Source organism: Coffea arabica, chromosome 10e, assembly GCF_036785885.1.
Source record: "Coffea arabica cultivar ET-39 chromosome 10e, Coffea Arabica ET-39 HiFi, whole genome shotgun sequence".
Lineage (NCBI taxonomy): Eukaryota > Viridiplantae > Streptophyta > Magnoliopsida > Gentianales > Rubiaceae > Coffea > Coffea arabica.
In genome coordinates, this window is record NC_092328.1 from 1020664 (window position 1) to 1045686 (window position 25023).

The 25023-nt window shown below is 37.8% G+C and overlaps 2 protein-coding genes and 1 pseudogene across 3 annotated transcripts; all 3 read right to left on the minus strand.

Moving 5' to 3' along the window:
* Window positions 1-1671: 1671 nt before the first annotated feature.
* LOC113712031 (uncharacterized) lies at window positions 1672-7457 on the minus strand (annotated as a pseudogene).
* Window positions 7458-10892: 3435 nt separating this feature from the next.
* LOC140015398 (protein FREE1-like) lies at window positions 10893-18884 on the minus strand. 2 transcript variants are annotated; one of them, XR_011822049.1, is made up of 11 exons: window positions 17690-18884; window positions 16815-16901; window positions 15570-15701; window positions 13995-14126; window positions 13743-13786; window positions 13004-13069; window positions 12767-12877; window positions 12404-12496; window positions 11536-11569; window positions 11373-11443; window positions 10893-11277 (listed from the first exon to the last, which is right to left on the minus strand). XR_011822049.1 is itself a non-coding variant. In XM_072067935.1 (10 exons), the coding sequence occupies exons 1-10, from the start codon at window positions 18650-18652 to the stop codon at window positions 11200-11202; spliced, it is 1767 nt and encodes a 588-aa protein (XP_071924036.1). In that variant the 5' UTR covers window positions 18653-18882; the 3' UTR covers window positions 10893-11199. The 2 variants fall into 2 exon arrangements, 1 of the variants encoding a protein (XP_071924036.1); XM_072067935.1 differs by lacking the exon at window positions 13743-13786 and having other exon boundaries at window positions 17690-18882.
* Window positions 18885-23214: 4330 nt separating this feature from the next.
* LOC113713044 (BOI-related E3 ubiquitin-protein ligase 1) lies at window positions 23215-24719 on the minus strand. Its single transcript, XM_027236751.2, has 2 exons — window positions 24133-24719; window positions 23215-23877 (listed from the first exon to the last, which is right to left on the minus strand). The coding sequence occupies exons 1-2, from the start codon at window positions 24373-24375 to the stop codon at window positions 23401-23403; spliced, it is 720 nt and encodes a 239-aa protein (XP_027092552.1). The 5' UTR covers window positions 24376-24719; the 3' UTR covers window positions 23215-23400.
* Between the last annotated feature and the right edge of the window lie 304 nt (window positions 24720-25023).

Sequence of the window (25023 nt, forward strand, 5' to 3'; positions counted from 1 at the left end):
AATGAGCCCTCCTACGCCAGCTCTGCCAAGATTTCTTTCCGAGGCACCATTCACATTAATTTTGACCACTCCTTCAATTGGTGGCATTCATCTTATGAAGCACTCTTGCCTAGGGAATTTGCCTCTCCCATTGAATAGAAGCTGCTTTGCTTGTTCTGCCGTTTGCCTCAGAACTGCTGGGGAGATCTAAAGGATGTAGTTCTCACCTTCAATAGCAAATTTGTTTCTGGCCCTCCATGCATGGTACACCGTTAGTTGGAACATTAGCTGCCACATCACTCTCCCCCCAGCTCCTATGCCCTCTTGCTATAGGTTCTAGTCTACCCAATCTACTGTGTTCTTACTGAAAAACTCCTCCTAAGCATGTGGGAACACTAATCTTTTCCAAATGGGTTTAATCCAGGTACAGTCTCTGAGTGCATGGAGTGTAGTTTCATCATGCTCTCTGCATATTGGGCATTTATCATCCAGAGCCAAGTGCCTTCGTTTCTTCTCTCTTTGTGTGAGTAATTTGCCATGTCTAACCAACCACAACAGGAACTGCCACCTCTCTGGGCCTTTCTGTTTCTAACTCCTCTCCCACCCTTTATCTCTCGGCCCCAAGTCCTCCTCTTCTAATAGGATTTCATAAGCTAAAGCTGACGACGACGTGAGTTCCCCTCTTACTTCTGGGCTCCAACTCATTACATCTGGATTATCCTCACCTTGTACCACACAGTATCCTTTTAGTTTAGCTAGTGTTTCTTGTGTCAAAACTCCTTCCAGTTCTTCCCATTTCCATCCTTCTCCTTCCCTCTAGTACTCCCCTACCTTTCTTTCCAAAACCTCTAGGTTTAAGTCCACTTCAGCTTCTTCAATTAGTGGTATATTTGACATCCGCCTTTCTGTCCAGAAAAGAGCAAGATTGTCGTTTCCAATCCTCCACTTCTTTCCTCTAGCTGTAACTTTACTGCCTTCGCATATACTCTTCCAGGTGTGAGATTCGCCTACTTTTTTTGCGAATAGGTCTCCTTGCCCTCCGCAATATTTCTCTCACAACACTTTCTTCCACAGTGCCTCCTCTCTATCCGTAACCCTCCAGCTCACTTTGACTAGTAACGCCCTATTCACTCTACTCAGCCTTCGGATCTCTAGTCCTCCTCTACCTTTGGGTTGTGTTATCTTTCCCCACCCTACATGGTGAATTTTCCTTTGATTTGGGCTGTCCCCCCAGAGAAAACCTCTTGCTATCTTCTCTATCTTCTCTATCAGTACATTTTGAGCTCCTTAGTCCTCACGTCAGGTATGAGTTTCGCATGATCTCGTACGATTATAAAATCTCAACCTGATCCTTTGAAGTACAAGTAGACGGTCAATACAATTTGCTCGTTCCGTATTTTACTCCCGTTGGCGTAAATTTGATCCCTTCTCCTTCCCCTTCCCCTTCCCCGCCCCCTGGGTGGTCATTTACTTATTTTACAACGGCAAGAATAATACTACTACTTATAACAGGCAAAACATCCAGACGCCTGGAGTTGTGGAGTTTTCGAGAATGACTTGCATATATATATATATAGAAGGAAGCCATCCAGACGCCTCATGTCTCGCGTTGTACTTTATGGAAATAAGATTACAAAGTGTTTTGAATGTATTGTAGTAATGCTTCGGCAAATGTATAGAAGATTCAACAAGTAAACAATTGAGTGGATTACTATATAGTGATATATTTCAGTCATTTGAAGTAGATGAATCCAAAAAAGTACGTGGATGTATAACTCTGGTGGTGCTAGCTAGGACATGGCAAAATCAGCATGATGAATCTGCTAGCTCAGAGAAAGCTGATGAGATTTTGCTTCAGAAATTGCTGGACTACGACTCTATATGCCCTTTCTGTAAGGTGAAAACTGTCCCAGAAAACGTAATCCAAAACGTTCGAGCATGTGTACTGGCACAGAAATGCAACTTCTACCAGTCCTGTGCCACAACAGCCCTTAAGTGAAATGGTGAACCCTGTCATGTGTCACGTAATAATACGCTACTACTATCAGTACATTCTTCGGCTTCGCTCATTTTTATACAAGTTGAAAGAGAGGGGAGAAGCATACCATATTTTTGAGGTTTGTTGATGAGATCGAGGGGGCGATTGTAGATGTCAACGTAAACCATCCTCGCCTTGGGGTACCTGCTATCGAGAGAGTTTATTTCTGCTCTCAGCTTTGAGTTGAACAACTGCGCCATTTGATTGTAATCATCTGCACACTGTCTTAATACTCCTCCTCTCAGAGTTCTTTGTGATGGCATACATCCAATTGGTGGCAGACCAAAGACAGCAATTTTAAGAGCCCCGACTTTGTACAACTCCTTCAGAATTAAATGCAAGAGGAAAGCATGTTATTGCCACAAGTTTGCAGAAATTTCTGATTCTTCCCTGAATGTTCTATATATTCAGGTATTGCTCTGGGAAAAAAAAGCATAAATTACATGTAATTTATGATGATATGGCACCTAAAATTTAATACTTGGGATGGTGCTTCCTGTGTAATTGTGATCCACGGGGAGCTTTTTGACACATTGCTAAACTTTTGAATGGATACCTCTGGCCTAAATCCAAACCTTACCTGAATGAAAGAGGAAGCGGAGTTGAGCATGAGATCAGTGTAGGAAGGAACATCATAATGTGATTTTTGGCCGCCAAGGCCAAAATAAGTATTGGTAATATCGTTGCTGCCAATGACCACTGCAAAGAGACCCTTGCTTAAGATCTTGTTCTTGTTATCCTCTCCAAAAATCTCATGAAGCTTGGTTAAGTACTCTCTGAACAATTCTAACTGATCTGTTAGTGATAACACAGACTGATGAAAACACTAGTCAGAATCTAATTTTGTTGATAAAAAGACCACTAAAATGAAGAATATCCGAGATTCTGAATTAGGACGATAAATCTTACCGCCAGCTCAGATGTTAGAGGATCATACCCAGCTCCTCCTGAAGCAAAGTTCACTCCTGTTATGAGATCTTCAGTTTGCAAATTTGGGTCAAGGTAAGCTGGCAAAGCTTCTTTAATTCCCAATTCCTCAGCTGAAAGAAAGATAACTCCAAATCAAACAGTTGACACGTTGCAGCTAAAACAGAATAGATAGGACCCCCGGTACTAGCACTAGACACCGAGAGAGGGATCTGATGCAGTACCAATCAAGTCAGAGGGGACTTTTCCGTTAGAAAATCTTCCCGTGGGCCTTCCTCCCATGAAGTCCTGTCCATAAGGCGGATAATTGGCCTTAGCGATCGTTACAAGATTGTTATTGTTACCTGTATCAACTATTGAATCTCCAAAAAAAATGACAGCTGGAATTGAACTGTTATATGGCAGCCTTCTAGTTGCTGGGGCACTGCGTGAAAGAGAACCAAGACTCGAACTTGACAGCATCAAAAAAGAGAGAATTTTCATCAAAGATGGGAATTGCATTGTTGTCAATGACGCTCAACTCAGACTTTTGAGTTTGAGGCACTGAGCATTAAGTCCCCCCTTATATCTTGTCACATCTAGTCAAAATGCCATAGCACGTAGTGTGCAGTTGGCGGTTGGATAGATGAAATTGCATGTTAGGGGTCATTTAATAGGGCATGGTTCCAATATCAGAATGCATGTTAGCCAAACCATTACAGTCTAAGTTCTAGTAATTCCGATCATGTCATGTGCATGCGTCCAGTTGAAATCCTTGAATCAATAGAAAACTACAGCATCAATAACAAGCTCATGATACTTCGATATCTTACTGCTGTACACAATTAGTCAGGAATCAAGGCAGTTGCCAGCACTGACAAGCTGCATTTCCAAAAATGTAGATATGCATGAGTCTTCTTTTTTTCTTTTTCCCGGCTGCCAGAGCTCTGCCCGAATGAAATATTGAATCTGCTGGGGACCAACCCGAAATGAAAGGCAGAGTGGAAGAGTGCATCCGAATCATTATTAGGTCTCCACAATTGCGAGTTCCTGGAATCCCCAGTCTCGCTATACTTACATACACATTTGTTGCTAAAGGTGCACATAAAACAATCTGGCAGTACAAACTCAAAATGGCATGATTGTATAAGAAACCTGACTCCGGATTGGCCTGAATTTACAGTCCCGCGAGGTGGGGGCGATTCTGAACAATCAATTATTAATAAGCATCACCTGTCCCTCGTCATTAAAACCAGAGTGGAAAGCCGGAAAAAAAAGGGGTAGAAGAATGAGTTATATGACAGCCGGTAGGAAAGAAACTGATAGCAGGTTGGCCCTGGACCCAAATAGTTGAGAATCGTACTAATTCTATATGTCCACATCTCAAAATTATGCAATCAAATCGGGTACGAAGAGCGAAAACAATGACCAGCGGACGCACGCCCCCAAAAAAGAAGAAACATTGCATTAAATAGCTTCGATTCACATATACATACAATGTTCAATGCAGAAAGTTAAGATCCATGTGCTGTTACACAATTTCACAACGTTGATTTTGTGGCCCCAGTCGGCCTAGCAATGTTTATTTTGTTGCCAGATGATATTAGGGAAAAATCTTGAACTTGAACGGATTTAGAAGAAGTCATTAAGATAATTTTTGAGAATCTTTTTGACCAGCATCCTGTATCCTTGCTCTGTGGGATGGTAACTATCCCAAAACAGATACTTAGAGTCATCTTCACACGTCTTGGTGTATTCGTTGCATAAAATCGCTACCTCTACTTGCCCCGTACCGCAGCACCCATAATCCACAACTTCAAAACCTGATATCAGCGTAAAAATTTTTTGTTAATGTCATTCTGAATTTGCCGTAACAAAGTCAAAAGTTTTAAGTGAAATTCGTGATGATTTACATGGAGGCAAGATGGGTGATACTTAAAGACTTAAAAGAGCCAAGATTGATTACCATAATTTCGTGGATTCTGGATGATATCAAGTAGAGGTTGAAAAACTTCAACGTAAACAATCTTTCCCTGAGGATAATTTCTGCTGAGAGAACTAATCTCAGCTGAAAGCTTCCCATTGACCAATTGGGCTGCTTGGTTTTGGCTGGAAGCACAAACTCTTAAAGAACCTCCCGCTAGGGTTCTCTGAGATGGCACACACCCTATCGGTGGGACACTAAAAACAGCAATTTTGCTTGCGCCAAGTTTATGCAAATCCTTGACAATTTAGATCAAAGTTCATAAGCAAAAGTAGCTCACGAAACAATTGGAAGCTGTATAAAATTGGAAGTAGCAGTAAAGAAACAGATAGCATTTTGGTACCTGTATGAAACTGGAAGCTGAGGATACCACAAGATCAGCGTAAGAATTAACATCGTACTGTGCTTTCCGAATCCCAAAGGTGAAGTACGTGTTGGCAATGTCATCACTGCCTGCTACTATCAAGAACATGGCGTTTGCTAAAATGTAGCTGGCTTTTTCTCCTCCGACAAGACCTTTGAGCTTGCCAATGTATTCCTTGAAGTATTCTAATTGCTGCTGTAGCGATATCACTGACTGATAACAATGCCATTAATGCTCAATTTTAGCTTCTCATAGAATTGATTCACTACAATTATTACTGCTACTCCATCCGTCCAAAGCCAAAAATAGTCATCCTTTTCTTTATAATGTCACCATTTTTTTTTATGCATGACAGCATGAGTGGAGATTTTAACTATAGTTCCAAAAAATTTTTTTTTTTTCCTTTTTCCCCTCAAAATCTGACAAACTAATGCAAAAGATTAGCTGCACAAAAACTCTCTGTTTGATCCGGAAAAATGGTTACGACGAACATATCAATGCGACGGATGGAATAAAATGCTTTGAAGAAGGGAAGAAACAAAAGCCAAAAGTTGTACTGACCACTAATTGAGGAGTCTGGGGATCATATCCGGAGCCTCCTGAAGCAAAACTTACACCAGTTTGGAGATCATTGGGTTGCAAGTGCGGGTCAAGATAAGCTGGCACGATATCTTTAACTCCTAGTTCTTCAGCTGAATTGGAAATATAAGCGCTCTCGTGTAATTAGAACTGTGAGTAACAACCAAAACAAGAAAAAAGTAGTCTGCTGTCCAATTTTCATTCTTGAGTCACTACATGTAACTTGCATCTTTCTTCTTTCCAATTGAATACAGAATTTACGGGTTTCTTAAGAGATTGGTAGTTTTCCTGATTTGATTTTATTTCGGCTCTGGACTCTTCTAAAACTATTGAGGAATTTCTATATTGACCCTGTTTGACAAGTAAGTTTTTTAGGTGTTTGTCTAAAACTTTTCTGTAACTTACTGTAGATGTTTTTGAAAAAAAATTTTGAAGTGTGTTTTTTTTTTTTTGGATATTTTGAAGTGTATAGTTTAAAAACTTTGAGAAATTTTTTGAGGTTACTGTAATTAAAATTTTTAAAAAACTTGTAACAGATAAACTTGACAAAAAACTTGACTGTCAAACAAGGCCCAAATTTGTGGATTCTGGTTCAGGGCTTTGGTCTGCGAATGCCTATTAGACGCCTACTCCTTGACCAAAAACTTTGGCGAGCTTTTTTTTTTTTTTTTCCTAGATTGCAACATATTTTTTTATAGTCTAATCTATTTTATTTTACGGGGAGAAGAGTCTAAAATGACTGTATAAGAAGATACTAGAATTACAAATCTCACTAAATCAAAGGAATACTCTGACATAATTTTTAGATTTTTTTTACTGTAAGTAGGGTTTAAAACTCGACCTAATTTTTTTCATTTACATATTTTTTTTTCACGGGAATCCCTTTTTGGTGGCCTATTGCCAAGTAAAAATCGTTATGAAGACGGTACATTTACGCAGTGCGGTTACTCGTCCAGCCAATATTAACGTTTTTGGAAAAAAAAAAAAAAAAAAAGGGGAGGGGGTGGGTTACTTGTCCAGCCAACCAATGAGGGCGTGAAGTCGAAGCGTGAACAGAAGACCACGCCTTTAATTTCTTGAATTAGTCACCTTACCCAACGCAGCCTCTCCCTCAAACTCCAGAAACAAAATAAAACCCCGAGATAGAGGAGAACATAGAAAAGTGTTCAACTGAATATTTCAGGCCGTACTTGTCAGTTGAAAACCTTACCAATTATGTCCGGAGGTGTCTTAGCATTGCAAAACCTTCCCGTTGGAACACCGCCAGCAAAGTCCTTTCCATAAGGATGAAAGTTGCACTTTACCAGTGTGGAAAGGTTGTTGTTGTTACCCTGATCAACTATGGAGTCTCCAAAAGCGAAAATAGCTGTTACTGTTGCATTTTTCGGTAGCTTCACCCGGGCCTCACCTGTGTCGGAAAACATTAACAGGAACAGACAGCAATAGTAGAACAAAGCTACTGATAGCAGACGTGACCGAGTGAAATTAGAAGACCGTTTCATGATGAGAAAACCCATTCAATATTCCTCTCTACACACACACACGCAATAGATTTCCGGGGTTTAAATATCAGTTTGAAGAACGGAAAGAGTTTGTCAGGACTCGGACTTGTTACTATCTTGATGTGCATATATATGGAAGATGGAATGACTGTTCATCGACAAAGGAGGGAGGAGAGAAGAGTGTAGTCTAGTGTAGCCATCGAATTAGGAGGTAGGTGAGATTTATGATCGGTAATTAGGAGTATAAATTAATGACTAGAGCCCGATTTGTATTGTACGTACTAATTATAAGACTAAAACAGGAATGCTTAAATCTTTTGATGGTCAAACTAAAAACTGACCAAATAAGCATATGGACGACGTATATACCTAGAAATCCTTTAAAAAGCTGCTCCAACATTTGTCTGAAAAAAGAGGCATCCACGGGCAAATTAATGGCAAGCCAGGTGTCCTAATCCAGAGTAGTTCACAACTTCAGAATGTCATCTTTCAAAAGAAAATGCAAGACCTGTCAACGAGTAATTTTAATGAAAAAATTTTTTGGGTTGGGGGGGGGGGGGGGTGTACGTAGTATGTAAAATGAATTAGAGGGTCACACGTATGAAGGCAAATGGACAGTATGCATGAAGGCAAGTTGGTAATGTTAGCTCAGAAGATCGTTTTTGTGCCAAAAACATTAGCACATGATCATAAGGGTTGGTGGGCTACCTGGGATTCACGGCACTCCCTTGTTGTACAAGAGGAATTTAGAACAAAGTATGATGAATCAAATCTAATCCGAAGAATTCAGAAGCACGCACATATTCTGTAAATTAATGATTATGTTACAATGCTGATTCACAAAAAATGATTAGGTTGGGTAAACAACCTCAGAACCACGCACGCATTTCAGTTTTTCTGCTCGCATGCCCATGTCTTCTTGGTCCTATAAGTCTACGAGGCAGCTGTGCGTGCCAAGAACCTTCTTGGCTTTAAGTAACAATTTAAAAGGAAATGAAAGAATTTCTCTTTTCATCACAGCCTCTGGTAGATGCTTTGAATACGTATCACTGCATGTTCTAGAGAGCAAAAATCGTCAGTGACCCTTAACGTTAAAATCAATGACGGATATATTAATTAGCTCCATGTTTGGCAAGGCCAAAAGAATATTGAGCTAGCTAGCGAGCCATAATAGCATATTTATCATGTAGGAAAACGGCTTGTAATAAAGATAATAGCAGGGACGTTATTGGTAGATCCAGCAAGATCAACAATTTAATTTACTCACGGTTGACTGGGAAATTTAACTTGTTATGCACTAAATTGATGATCATGTCAGAAGTGGTCAATAGTGTTGCTGGTATGGAAAGCTCTGAAAGAAAAACACCAACATACGGGGGGCGGGGCGTTTTTTGAGAGAAACGGAGTAGGAATGGCTTGGCATACATGCTAGTGTGGTCTTTTGATCTGTTTTCCCCCATTAAGCAAGTACATTCTGGTTGTGAAAAAAAACAAGGGCTTAGATTCAGATTGATCTTGGGTGATAAGTTAACAACTGAATATTAAAGACCTTGAAGGGGCTGTTGACTACACTACAAGCCGGCCGCAGGTACGTTTGGGAGGAGGGGGCTGGAGACAACCGTTCCGGAAGGTTCACGGCCATGATTAGGTCAAAAAAATTTGTGCGGCTCAGATTACTTCTTATAACTCGATTTTCATGTCGTGTGGGACCCACAAAAATGTTGTTCTAGTGTTACTCGCTGTCGTTCTATTGTTACACCTTGTACAAATGATGTTACACCGTGTGCAAATGGTGTTATACCTTTCGGAACGGTTGCTCTGACAACTGTTCCAACCCCGGATCCGTACGTTTGAGACATTAATTATTGAGCGGCAAACACGTACGCATGCGGACATCTTGGCAGGGGCTTGGGGGATCTTTATCTCTTAGTAACAGGGCACCCTGTGGGGTTTTCTATCCCACATCGGTATTGGGGGGGAGAAGGGTTTGGGTAGATAAGTTCCTTACAGGATTTCAAAAGTTGCCGGCTTTTGAAGTTACTATGGGGATTAGGTTTATTTACGTAAATTCTTACTTCTATAAGAAAATGTCAGAAAGGAAAAGGACATCTTGGCAAAGGAAGGGCATTTGTTTTATATACGGATCCTGCCCCCAAGTTTTTTTTTTTTCCTTCCTTCTCCACATCCCTCGCCCCCAAGTTTGTTGTATCCCCTCTACTTTTGGAAGATTTTTACGAGAAATGCCCTAAATCTGTTGCTTTCCACTGGTTTCTTTCTCCACATGTGGTACTTTAATTAATATAGGTGATATTCTCACTAAAAATGATTTCTACAATAGATTCCGGGGTAATACCTGTAGATAATCATAAGGTCGCGTATATGATATTTTTAAAATTCTAATACAGTTAAACTCGCTTTATCTTTGATATTTATATATTTTTTAAAAGGAAAATTTAAAATCGAATACGAATCGGATATCGATTGATCTGATTCGCATAATTTGAGTATCCGTTTGGATGCGGATGACTAATCTGATTTTCACGGATCCGATCATCCATTTGGTTCACAATTTGGATATATCCAATCTGCGAACACTAGGGGCATTCATCAACCACTAATTGAGAATTCTGTAAAAGAAAATTTTGGGAATTCTGGAATCGATTTTTTAGGACCAGTGTCTGATTATCATCCAAATTTTAGTTTGGTAAATTGAATATTGGTAAGTGAATTTTAGTTGAAAAATCGTTAATTCGATAATATCCGAAATTCAAAATATCAATAGTAAGCAAAAATATTTTTTTCCCATGTATTTTTTCCAACAAAATTCAATCAATTTATTTAGTAATTCTTTACTGGATAGCTGGTTAGTAGTCAACAGTTAACTAATTACTAATTAGTATTTAGCAATATATATATGTGTGTGTATAGATATAACTAATACATACACCATTACCATTACATTATAAAAGTTGGTAATCAGTTATTCTCTAACGTACTCGGACCATCCGTTCTCAAGCCGTCTTACCCACCATTATAATTGGATATTATTTAATTTTATCGAATTCCATTTTACCGATATCTTAAATCCAATCTAGATTGCATTAGCCGATTTTTGCTTTTTGTTTTTTGTTTTTTTTGTTTTTTTTTTGAAGTTTGAACCCCTACCCTACTTTTGAATGGTACAATTTAGAAAAAATTTTACAAATATTATCCTACTCGCATCATAAACTCAATTTTTAACCACCTTTTCTTCCAAATAATCTCATCAGACGTGTAGAACACAATAATAATTTTGAGCCACAGACATAAAATTGCGGAAAGAAATATGACATCCATGAAAACCGCCTGATTAGACATGATATCGATCAGATTAAATCTTTAATTGTTTATCGATTCCCCAGATTATTAAAAAAAAAAAAAAAAAAGTCAAGATTAACATTCAAGAATTTTAAGTCACGACAGTGCACTGGGAGGTACTCAGTTGAATGGATATTGCAACAGCCAAACAATCGCCAAAACTTGGAGAAAAAGGGAAAAGTCTAATTCAACTTCAAGGTAATCTCATAACGAAGGAAAATTTACACCATCACAAACTTACAATGAACAGGGCACTTCCCAAAAAAACAATTAAGATTTACAAGGTCAATGCAACTTCTCAGCATAAAGCAGCACAGATATACAAAGAATTTTCACATACAGACCCAGAGAGACCACTCCTTGATATCAAGCAGACGGCAGATAAACCGGGGAAAAAAGAAAAAGATTATCTGAATCATGAAGATCTACCTCTTCAATTAATCCAAACTGTCATAAGTCAAAGTAAAGTCTCAGCAAGCTAACCATAGCATCAGTGAGCACTGACAAGAAATGGATGCTGGCAAACACCACACTCTATGGTCTCTGATCCAGAGCTGGGAACTTGAACCTTTATCATCGACCATTAGATAAGCATAGATCATATCAATGCTAGGCACTGGAGAAAAAGTTGAAATGTGGAGAGTAACAAGACATGATAAAAACCTGCAAATGAACTGTGCAAGTAGGGCATGCAACCTCTTTCATCCGCTTTCCAGAGCCATCTGACCTTGAACCTGTGGAAGCAACAATATCAAAAGGGTTACTTCTCAAAGGATCACATCATTGCAAGAAAACATGGCTGAAGTCCATGGATAGATTAGTCTACCTGATGATGCCTTGCGGTTTCTCTCCATCTCCTCCTGTACAGTTTACCAACATCAGGAGTCCACATATAGCCAAATTTTCACTCTTACAGAGATTGATTTTCTATCCTATGTTGCTATATCAGAAGACATGAACTCAGGTACACATCATCTTATGGCTTCACATACCAAATTGCAACACAAGAGCATAAAATATCCCCCAGAATTATCAAATGAAGAAAGCTGGTGCAAATGTATAAAAACTATGCATTTTTTTATTCTCAAGCCTGATGACATTGCCTGCAGTTAAACTGGAATAATACCAGAAATCTTGAAATGTTATGACCAACACGTGTAATATGTGAACATGATATAAGGAATCTCTACTTCACCCAATCATCCATTACCGAGAGTATAAATTTTTTGTAAGTGCTCCGAATTAAATTTTCTGAATTTTTGATGTCCTCATAGGACATGAAATTTGAGTTCAATAAGATATGGAATGGCTCGGTTGGGAACTACCATGAGGAAGTCCTGAAACATATCCATATAGACAAGTTCTAAAATCTGATTGCAAATCATCAAAACTAGAAGGGCAATTGCAGTATGTAACGCTCCTATTGCAAGGACATGATGTCCTTGTGCAGCTGGTTCTCCTTATAGAACTGATGATCATTATCATCAAGGAACAACCTTAATTGCACTCTTAGCTATCACATGAAAGTCATCAGTAACTATGAAAAACAGGGCACTAGAAACACAATTACCATAGAAGTCAAAACAAATCATGAATGGCTTTTCACACTCAGGGCCTTGAAACCATAAAAGATCCTAAAATGACCAGTGAACTAAATCGTTGATATTTGACTAGAAAGAATTGTTTTGTGTCACCTGAAGCTTCTTTGCAAGATCCTCGTGACTGTGCAATGCAGCTGATCTGCTGGAGGCTTCCTTGGCGTTAGTCAATCTATGGGAAACTTCAACCTGTGAAGAGGAAAACACCAAAGGACATATTTAACAAACACGAAGGCTTCCTTGGCATTAGTCAATCAGACGCAATTTCACAGGCCATGAACAAATGCACCAATTCATTCAGACAAAGAATGACCAAGTTCATGATATCATTTTCATTCAACACAAATCAAAACAGAACTCTCAAAAGTTTCGAAGTTCTAGCTAAAAAACATGTTCACTGTTCTCAAACTTTGGGAGGGAACAAACTACAAGAGCTGGAAGTGGAGAATGGTGTTTTACCATGCAACGATCACAAACCCTAACAGCTGGAGCATTCTGATCAGCGGTAAGTGCTACCCTTCCATGCGTGCACTTGTCACAGAAAATATCTCCACAATTTCTGCAGTGATGCTGGGGCAAAAAAAAGAAAAGGATAAATTCTCAAAGCAAACAAGGAAAAATATTATGAAGGATTTTAAGATCAAAAGATTACAAGTCCAATTGAGAAAGTCACTGTATTAAGGTGACAAAACATACCTTGCGCACAAAGGCATTAAAGTCAGTCCCACAAGCTGTGCATTTGGAGGCCGCCTCATCGGGAATCTACATTTTAATAAAAGAAACTGTGAAACATCATGAAAATGACATCAATAGCACCATTCCAAATGACAAAAATATCAGAGTGATACACAAAGCAGACAAGAAATGGTTATAGTGCCATACCACTAAAACAACTTTCGACCACTTTTCCCATACAAATTTCCAGTGTTATCAAAATCTCTTCAAAATGGTCAGCTTAATCAGAAAATCAATGCAAAGTTACAGTAAGATACTTAATTGGATGATACGGTACAGAGATAAAGAAGCAATAAAACAATAATGACACAAGCAATCTGAGCTTCACTGGATGCATTTCCTATTTTGTACAAGAGATGAGGCAATAGCCCCCCAAAAATAACAGCTGCAGATATATCTCTCCCTCTTTCTCCCTCCCTCCGTGACCACACACAAACAAAATAAGCCTAGATGAGAGTGACTCTTATGGAATTTTCACCAAACAGACAGACAAACAAGTAGACATAACTGAATTGATTAGAGAGCTTCCAAAAGAATAAGGAATAGTTTGCATTCAAAGGTAATATCAGGAAAAGACAGAAGTATTAGCACCAAACGCTTGGGGCAAGAAGCACAGATTTCTACTCATGCATTATGCAATTAAAATAACTAACTAAATTTCTGATGAATATCATCATTATTAGTGGTTAGATATCCTTGCCTCAAGAAAGAATATGCCACACAAGCAAACCAGAAAAACAATCCCTGAAAACAATGTAACAAACAGTTATTTTCGGGGGGGAACATCAAAATTTCAAGTTCAAGTCACCAAAAAAAAAAGGATGAAGGTAAAGAAACTCAGATAGAGATATTTTCAATTTATTCAACTATCACGGGCCCATAATAGGACTTCAAATAAATCAGGAAGATAAAAGAAGGTTTTTACACAAGAGACGACATGGATCCACATTACCCAATGGTCTTTTTCCTCATTGACAGGCTTCATGAAAGCCATCCAATCAGCAAGACCTTTTTTCTTCTCAGTGGGCTGTTCCGTAATCTTAGAAGATTCTGCAGGTCTACTTCTTCCTCCCATCTCCTTGAACTGCATCGCAAACAAGTAAACACACATTCTACCCAGTTCTGTAAAACAATCTAGAAAAAGACCAACAAAGTGAATCAAGAGGATAAAAAAATATGAGAGAAAGAGAAAAGGCATGGAGATAACCATTTGACCATACTTATGGACGGAACTCCAATTAGAAGAACAAAATGCTTGTGTGTCAACCTCAAATATACTTTGGACATGCATGAAAGTAAGGTCTTGTAATATGTGTGAGCCTAATGTGAAGTGAGATGTGATGAATGAACGCCAACATAAACTTACCAAAGTAACAAGAGAAATCAGAGCTTCTGGTACTTTTAATGAGGAAAAGGAAAAAAAGAAAAAGAGAGTACGCAATTAATATTTATTGCACAAGTTCTTATAAACCAACCATCCAAATTAAAGGCATAAATGACTATTATCTCAACCCCAAGTATTCAAGTAAAGAATCCAACCATGAAATCTTTTTCATGTCACTTAAGCCACTGGATCCAATTAAATAATAGCAGAAAATGATGATGAGCACATGACAGAATTTGACATACAGGTAATAATATTTGTTATGCATAGCATTTTGCTATCTAAAATAGCATGTTAGCATTACTCCCCTTTCTATTTGACTAAAAGCACCATGGCACCTGATAAAACTTTGAGGCTAACTGGGTCATTCTACTCCTTTATTGCCAACTTCACTATCTTCAGAATTTATTCCCAGAACAACCCTGCTTTTTGAGGACTGCCCCTCAGTAGAAGAAAGGTGGTTGAAGGTGGCCACATGCTGTGTGTCAGAGGAAGAGGGTATCACCTTAACTTGATGATTGTGCTGTCTAAGATAGATATTTGATTGCTGAAGTGGAAAGATTTCTAGCAATGATATTCAGATCTAAAGGGTTATGCCTATGATCTCTTGGTGTTATATACCAGTGTGCACCAAAGCCAAATGTGAATTTCTGAGGAGGAACAACAGAGGAAAAAAACACGACTCTTGAGGACAATTTTATGTTTTAAATTTCACTCTTAACTCCTTAATTTTTTTCAATATAGCATTGACTTCAGTCGTATGGTCTCCGGATGCAGAAGATCTTCAGCACAAAATTGAAATATCCAGTCAACAGATATTACCACTGATGCTGAGATATAACCCTTCTCCCCTTAAAAAATAATAATAATAATAATAAATAAAATCTCCATCATCAAAACAAAATGAAAGACAAGGAAAAATAACTCAAGAATCCCTTGTGAATTTTAAGTGCAAGCAAGCAGAAGAGTAGGCTTGCATTGGATAGATGCAGCTGCATTACTTACTGTTACTATCACTGTCAAAACTCCAAATAAGAAAGGCCAAGAGTTGATAAACATAACATCGGTCAAATAACATAGCAGCAAATATGCGAGTATCACATGCTGTATCAAGAGAGATAAAATAACGCAACTAATTCTGACCTGTACAGTTGCGGCAGTCACTGTGTCCAAAAGAGTATTTGTTGTATAACTACTTGACTGCAACCTAATGCGCCTTGGTTCAATGTCAACAGAACTTTTTGACCAAAAGGAAAAGGTTGATGGTGATGTTACCTTTTGTAGAGAAAAATGACTGTATAAGCAAATACACAGGAAACCCAACATCCATACAAGGAGGAAATCTACCAGAATGTCATGGAATAAACATCCATGATATAGTGCTATAAACTAAAACTGTCAATATCATGTAGGAAAATGACATATGTCACCATTTATTATTCATGACGTCTCAAAAATCTAAATTCATATCTACTCAAAGTAGAATTTTTACTTCACCAGTTTACAGCTTATAACTAAAAAAACTTGTTCAGATCAGAACATTGTTTACTGGCCTTCAAAGTTCAAAACCAAAAGTGGGAAAATGGAGGAGGGAAAAATATCACCTTATATAAGTGGGTACAAATATCAGAAATTCAAAAACATTTTGTCTCAATTTTCTAGAAATAAAGGCAAGAGTACATAAGATTCATATCATACCCCAAAAAGCATTCAAGATATTGATGCACTAGAATCAAACATAGTTAATTTCATTACAACTGCTTACAAGCCATATGGACCAAATCTTAAATGTAAATGTTATAATATATGCACGAAAAGATCGTGACAATAAGAACTTGTCATGACTTTATGTTCCACAAGTAAGAATGATCAATATCTGTATACTACCAACTGCCCTTCTCTATATCAGTTCAATCCAGGGTCCAGAGAGAGAGAAAAAAAATCTAACTTAAAGACACCTCTATTTTCGAAGTAGCATAAACGAGTCTGCAAAACGAATTCCAAAAATCATTGGCAGCAGCAGATCGTATAATTTTAACCAAGAAGAAACCTCAGATTCATGTTTGCCTGAGTCTGATTTACTAAATCTTTTTCCTGGAAACAAAAAGTAGAAAAGAAAACATGTGAAAATGGATACTTGTTAGTTTACATACTTAAGTAGGATTCAATCAGTTCACCCATAACTGTGACATGGTATCATTCATTTGTTTGACCCATAGGACTTTCTTAGTTTACATAAGTACGATCCGATCATCTCGCCAGAAACTGTGACAGTGTATAATCCTTTTATTATATGTAGTCAATTATGTAGAGTCAAGTATTGAGTTTCTAATTATTCAGTCCCCCTAGGAACAACACAACACCCAAAAAAAAAGGACAAGTGCATACTTCACATCTAGTTATTGTGTCAAGGGGATATATTCTCAGTGTCCGACTGGTGCTTGGGTCAAGCATGCGAATCCCATCCAAGCCAATCTGAAAGACAGATTCCATATGAAGGTAAACTAGGAGAAACAACAAGGAAGAGAATTGTTACAAATTGCCAAACCAAATTTCAACTGACAAACACAGAATATATATTCACTAGACTGTATAAAAATGGTAATTGTAAGTGGAGTTGACCTTAATATTAAGAAAGTAGGAAAAATTTCGAACCTGATTTGCAAGAAGCATTGCTATACATTGAGCATAAACAAGCTAAAGAGCGTCATAATCTGGAAACCTTTTCTTTTTTCCGTTGAAAGATATCTTGGCATATTAGAAGCAACATACAAATACCAAAATGCACACCGTCCAAATTCTGCCTTGGGCAATTGAAAACAGTGCTTAAGCAAAACAAATCAATGCAGTGCAATTTCTCAAAAAAAAAATCTGAAATACCACTTTGCTATAGCAACAGGGGTTTAGGTAAAAGCAATATCTTGTAGCCAGGCAATCCTCACGTCACATTCTTAAGTTGAAAGATATACCATGCTTGAGATAGAAGTTGAAACAACTAGTATAATTATAGCTACTCTAATATTAACAATAAGCTTTAGCTCAACGGTATTGGAGCCCTCTTCAGGGCTGCGATGTCTCAAGTTTGAGCCCCCGTGTGAGTACAATTACCAAAGTGGAAAGAAAAAGGGGAAAAGAGGGAGGGAGAGGAGAAGAGAGAAAGAGGGGGGGGGGGGGGGCTGTTGGGACTACAAGCACAAAAATTTAAATACAACTAACAAGGAACAGAAACATTGGATAAATATGAGAAGAAAACAAATAGGAACCTGGCAAAGAACATCCATGGTGCTCTGGCCGCCACTTTCAGCCAATAGCTTAACTCTAAACTTCTGCACCCCGCTCTTCACATCCTGCTGGGTATCCGCCTTTGGCACAGCCCTCACTATCTTCATACTTGAAGCAACAGAAGGCCTCTCCTTCTCTGAAGAATACCCGATTGGCCTCCCAAAATCATCAAAACCAGACCAAGTCGACGACTTTGGAGCCGTACCTCGAGCCCCATAAGGCTCCACCTTACTCCCTTGGTATGCATAGACCCCGTTACCATAGCCATCTATGCCATTCCCACCGCCGTCGCCTAATTTCCCATAAAAATCTGATCCAAAATCCGATCTTTCCCGACCAGAACCTGCATATGTGGCCGAAAAACCCTCAAAATAGCTGCCTGGTTGGTCAAATTTCACATTATGATCATATGGGCTATCATAAACAGGTGGAACAGAGGAGCTTAGTTGGTTGAATTGAGATGGGTAGGCTGAAGAATAGGCTGACTTGGAAATGGAATTAGGGCTAGGAGCGGAAGAGTAACTGGGCTGTGGTGGTGGAGGCTGCTGGTGGTGGTCGTAGGTTGAGAAATAGGGCTGTGGAGGTGGTGGCGGTTTTGATTGGTGAGGAGGGGCCTGTGGGTAGGGCCCATGGGTTTCGAATTGGGGAAATGGAGAAGAAGGTTGAGCTTGCTGAGGTGGAGCAGGAGGAGGCGGAGTATTGAAGGAAGGGGCAGTGGGGGCAGGATTGGGATTTTGGGGATATGAAGGATAAGAAGAGCCAGGATATGAGCTAGGGTAATCCGAGGCAGGGCCGTAATTGGCCGAGAAGGGCGGCGCAGAGGCGTAGGGCGGCGGTGAAGGAGTTGCTTGATGGGTGGGAGGAAGTGGAGCTGGTATTGGATTCGGATCCGGGTTTGGGTTTTGTGGATACTGATAGTAGGAGCTAAAATCGCCTTGTTGCATAATTTTCTTGAATGGCTGTAGCTAAAATGCTAAAATTGAGCTGAGCTGAGATCAGACGGCGGCGGAGGGGAAAGAGGCCCTGTTGGGCTGGCCGATGTCGGTGATCAGACTGATGAGAAGAAGACCAACTCAAATGATTGAGGGAATTTCTTTTCTTTTCTTTTTTTTTCCCCTCCTCAAGGGAGTCGAACAGGAGTTTAGGCATCGTTCGGACTGCAGCAGTTTTCTTTAAAAAAAAAATTACGTTAACACATTTTCTTGAAGAATTTTGATATCAATTCTCAATTTATTTTTAAAATAAAATTATCAAAATTTCACATCAATAAACAAATAATAAAGAACAAATAAAACAAAAAGGCAAAAGACATATTACATCTTATAAACTAATTCGGGACAATTAAATCAAATTTTTATTTAATATATTTCATTCTGACATCTAAATATTGATTATATCAAATATTAGAAAATGAATAAACATTCTGATCTGACTTTGTCTACGGAGTCTTTGAACAATAAATTTTTTCCTCACCATTCTAATTTCTTGGTGAAAATGCATTTAAGGTGGAAAGAGCTTTTCATTGTGAGCATTCTCGCATGGCAAATGAGGGGACAGGGCTGTTGTCCATAGAAATCCAAAGGTGCAATTCCTCAACACGACTTCGAAGTCGTTGACGCATGTTGAGATAGAAGGTTAATTGCAAAAATTTTTAGATTAATTACTATAACACTTTTTTCATGATTTTGTGTATATGAAATAAAATGAGAATTGAGAAAATAATATAATAATTAAGAATAGATTTATGATACAAGTTAAAAAATTCTAAATAATCACATATGCAAAAAAAAAAATTGATTATGTAGAATACATCATACATGGCAGTAAGCCCCCTTAATGTTTGTTCTCAAAACCATTTTATCCCTTACCATCTAATTTTGAGCACTTTACCCCTCTTCCATCAGTCAAGTCAAAAGTTACATTGGGTTATTAGTATAAATTAGGGATAATTTCAGAAATCTCCCCTATGGTTTCTGGCGCTCTTCAATGACCTCTCCAGATGTTTTATAAATTATATTAACCTCCCTTATAAAGATTTGGGCTCCATTACTTACATAAGATACAATGAAAGTACTACTTTGCCCTAATATATTATGCATTATTATAAGTGGATATTTGACAAAAAAAAAAGGTTAGGGCACTAAATAAATAAGATTAACTAATTAAACAAAATAATGATTATTTCATCTCAAATTACCAACCATAATTACAATAAAAATTTGCGTCAATCGCTATCCTAAGATGACGCCATTTTTGTGATTGATATTAATTGACAATGATTATGACAGACAATCTTATATAATCTGTATAGATAAGGCTTATCAGTAAGAGAAATAGAATAATTTTTTGACTGATTTATTTTGTTGAATTTTGTGTCGATACAAACTATTCATGCTTTTTGTTGCTAATTTGTTGATTAAGACGTGTGTTTCTTGCACCTACTTTTACTTTCACCTTACCAACTACAATAAAAAGATTGAATTTTTTACCCAAATTGAGATGCTCATTCTAATAATTTAATGATTTTGTAGAGTTCGTTGTGTCTTTTATATTTAGTTACAAATGACAAAAAATATCGCCATTATAGTTTGCGCTAACTATGTGCAAAGACCGTTATTGCTTCAGATTATAGTTGCTGCATCTTTTCAAATTTTACATATAACCCTTGACTTTTATTAAATTTTTTTCTTTACTAACACAACTCGAGGACAATTAGAAAATGACATATATGGAAGAAAATTATCATCTCACTCCTTAAAATGCTTTTAATTGTACTTTTTTTTCTGAATTGGATTGATTCTGTTACAAAAAACTTAAGTTTAAGAGAGATTAGTGTAAGTTTTAAAACCTCAAGGGAGGTCAATGAAATCGTTAAAAACCTCAAGAGAGATTTCTGAAATTATCCCTATAAATTACTAACATTTCGAAATTGCCCCTTTTAGCTTCATCCTAACATCAAGAAGTGCGCAATAAGGGTTTTTTTAGACTTGCGATTATGCATACATGCACGCATACATATATGTATATATAGCAAATGAAAAACACACGAAAAAAAGCATGTATCCAAGACCTCTCTAATGAAGATGAACGCTGGTGGCCACCACCTAAGTGGGTGGGGTCAAACCTTGCCTCCGACCAAAAAATGTCACATCTAAGTGGTTTGTTTCTAAAAAATTCAGGCGAGTGTGCTCTGCACCCGTTTGGTCTCGTGGTGGTTCAGTCCCCTTCGGATTATCCCTGGACCTCCTTAGGTCCGCCCCCTCCCCCTTAGTGTATGATAAAATAGGTTTATCGTTTCCGAAAAAAAAAAAAAAAAAAACCTCTCTAATGTGTTCTTTGCTCCTGTTTCCAATGTGTTCACGATTGAATAAACTACTTGAAAAAATTACATGCTTTTACGAGTATGTAAAAAACAAATCAACTATTTTTTATGCAAAAGAATTTTCAATAAGTAACACTAAAATAATAGTACAAAAAATTGATCTAACCCAAATCTGGGACTCTTTTTTTTTAGTATTTAGCCACTAATTTGTCAAAAAAAAAGACATCCAAAGACATTCTTTCTATATCGCTACAATAATAAAGTTCCGTAGTTAGTTTGGTATAAACTTTTTCTGTCATTTTTTGTATTTCTAAGTTTGCCATTCCTATAAGGGCTCGACTCTTTGTATTTTCAAATTTACTCTCACTATAAGTGCTTCGCCGATACTCAAACACTACGTACAAAGCAACTACTTCGATCCAATAATTAGTGACAAAATAACTAATTCAATCCAATAATTACTGACAAAATAACTACTTCAATCCAGCCACCGTTTCCCTCTTGCAAACTTTCCCTACTCATATTGTAACCAACTTTGAGTGATTGACACAAGCACCAAAATACGAGCAGATAGCACACAAAACTAAAACACACAAAAAAACTAAATAGGACAATTCTAAGGATCATAATCAGTGGATGGCATCCTCGGCATGAGATGATTCAATCAAGATCTAAGGTCAAGGTAGTCTTTTCGCATACTCAAAATGTTGTCATTTCCTTGCTAACTGAAGTGATTAATGAATGTTTCTTCCTTGAAAAGGTCAAGCGAACAGACCAACCACAAAATTTCTTAGATCATGGAAATGCTTTTCTATTTCTAAGTTCACAACTTTTCCAATTGTTTTTACATATTTAAATTTTGCCATTTTCTTGCCAAGTAAACTGTTAAGCATGTTAAGAACTAATTATAATTTTTATATTGAAAATTTGTCATTTACTTGCTAAGTAAAATGTTAAGAACTAACTATGATCTTTAAAGTGTTACACACGCATCGAGTGTGCTCCCATCACTTGCATAACGAATGAGAGGGGATTTAGTGTTAAAATTTTGTCATATTTTAATTTTTCAATTTTACCCATAAAAAGTAGAGATTTACTAAGGATAACTACTTAATTAGTAACTTCTAATAAATTCCATGCCCAATAACTTTTATTTGTTTGTCAAAAAAAACTTATATTGATTTTTCTTCATTTTTTCTTGATTTGCACGCCCATAGGCTGTGCTTTTTCCACTAGTTAAATATAAAAAGTAGTCATATAAGTATACACATTATGATTAAGCATCTAATAAGTATTTTGAGTAAAAACTCCACTACTACTTAAGTATTTTTTTAACATAATTCACCCCAATATATTGTATTGGCACAAGAAGTCAACAGCCATCGATAGGTTTTGCGAAGAAGGCCACAACATATGCACATGGATTTTTGGAATACGAATGCTTAAGATTAGCCCATTCATAAATAGTGTAGTTAATTTGCTGATCAGAGAGCAGGGGTAGTATAATATGGTTGCTACCATAAGTTAGCCACTCTCTTCGCCTTGCGTCCATAACCCTTCATAAGGATCGTTTAGTGGAGTTTTCCGTGCCCTCAGTGTTGCTACACCTGGAAAGTTTGGGCGACTTGTCACCTTTTTCCGATTCGACAAATGCAGGGCCGGGAGTGGAAGGCTGTACTGTCCTGGATGGACTTGAGGTTAGTCGTCGCGTATGGTATGCGTGGTCATCATCATTGTGCTTTTCAAATCTTTTCCCGTCAGTTCATAGTGGAGCAGTACTAACCATCTTCCGGTACAAGATTTTTACGGCTTCAGAGCACAGAGCTGTCCCATTGCATTGCTTGGAACAAGCACTCACCACCCCACTTATCCAAATCGGGAATAGGGAAGGCAACAATAATAAAAAAAAAAAAAAAATCAAGAACCCCACGAACGAAGAGACTCGAGGCTTTGTTTAGACTGTAATTTTACACGAACAAGTTTTACATTTTTTTTCCGTAAATATATTTTTTAATCAACTTTTTTCACTTTACACGCATCAAATTATTTCAATCTATTTTTTTACAAAAATTTCTAAATGTAACAATTCAATCAAGCCCAAAAGATTCTTTAGCAAAGTACTCGCGTCGTCATATATCGATGATGTCTACATGGACATGGACAATGGAGCTGGATCACTGCATGTAGAATTGAAAGTAGTAGTAGTAAATTGACTGACAGCTAAAAATTTTTTTGTAACAAAACAGATACCATCCCCGAAAAAAAAGGCTGCCAAAAAGCCGTACAGATCACTAGTACTACAACTACCATTTCTAGCCGGTGGGATCATCATAATAACATCAAAAAAAGCTGGTACACTACTTTCCTGCTTTAGTCCAGGAAGATTTCAATGCTGCTATCTTTTACCGATTCGCACGTAGGACAAACCTCAAGAAGTGATTCGCAAGTTGTGCAGGAGCAGAGATGCCTGCAAGGAAGAAAGACAATGGACAATCTTCGAGCTTTACACAGCTTACAAGCCAACTTTCTCAACTCCTGATCTTCTCGGTTTCTGCATTCCCCGTTTGAAGATTCACAAACTGATTCTACGTCAAGGGCCCTGACCACCTCAAGCCTATTGTTAAGGCCTATGACCATAGCTTCATTGTCCATTGCTTTTCTCTGCCACTCATGGGCCTCGACCTCTGCCCTTATCAGTAAATTTTGCAGCTCCATGGTTCTGTTTCTTGCAATTTCCAAGTCCTTGTCTTTTTGGTGCATTAAGTTCACAATCTTGGATTCATATCTCTGTAGCAGAACTGCCTGTTGCCTTCCCTTTTCTTGCACAACTGTCCTCAACCTTTGATTCTGTGATTTTCACAATAACCAAAATTCATTTGATGAAAAAACCAAGAAATTTAAAGGAAATTAAATTAAAAAAAAATCTGATCAAAGGATTTCCATCATCAATATCCCCTCATTTGCAAGAGAAGAAAACTAGAAATAAATGATGGTACTGCTTATGAAGAAGCGTGACGCTGATCTATTCCGTGTAAATACGCGGAAACATGGATTATCTGATGCAAATGAGAAAACCCATGTCTCCGTTTTTTGCATTATTACCTCCAACTGCAGTAACCAGTCCATTTCCAGCCTCTGTTTTGCAAGCTCAGAGGCCAAAGATTCAGAGCACGCCATTGACTGAGGGATTTCGCAATCTTTTTCTTGATTAATGATGCTTTGATCAACGAGTTGATGATGGTCTAGGTGTTGTGGCTGATCTTGGAAATAAGCATCATCATCCAACCCCAAAATAGAGTTCACAAGCCAGTCTGGTAAACTACACACGGGTAATGTCAAGCTCATCTTCCAAAGGATATTATTAGAGAAAGCAAAGCCAACTTGAAGTGGAATTTTTCAAACTGTAGGACTAATTGGAAAAATGAACGAAAACGAAATGGGTTAGGTAAAAAGCAAGAAAGTTCATGTTCTTGTTAGATTAGAGGAGATGCATGACCTCTCTCCCCCTTTTTTTCCCCTTCAAAAGTGGAAACTTGATTTGGGTAGAAGAGAACCGCTGCTTTTGGCTTGTTTGGACTCTGAGCTTTGATTGTGGTCTAATTGACCGACGAGTGATGATGATCAAAATGCGTATGCTGTGTTTACCAGGCCTTGAAAGGAAGAGAACTTGTGGCTGTCCCCTTGTGGTGTATGCTTTGAAAACAGACACTACGATTTCAACGGCAAAATTATACCATCTAATGTAATTTTTTCTGTTGGGTGGATAATGTTCACGAGAATAATGTAGAGACATTAAGTGGATTACTGCAAATTTAGTTGAGAAAATGTGAGCGAAACAAGTGGGGTAAATAAATTATTCTAAAAATGAGAATTTATAACTGTACTTATATCCCTCTCAAATGAAAGGTAATTCTAATTATCCTCGAAATTTCATATGAAATGTAAGATTTAAAATCTCTCTTAAAATAAAGTTTTATGAAACCTACACACATA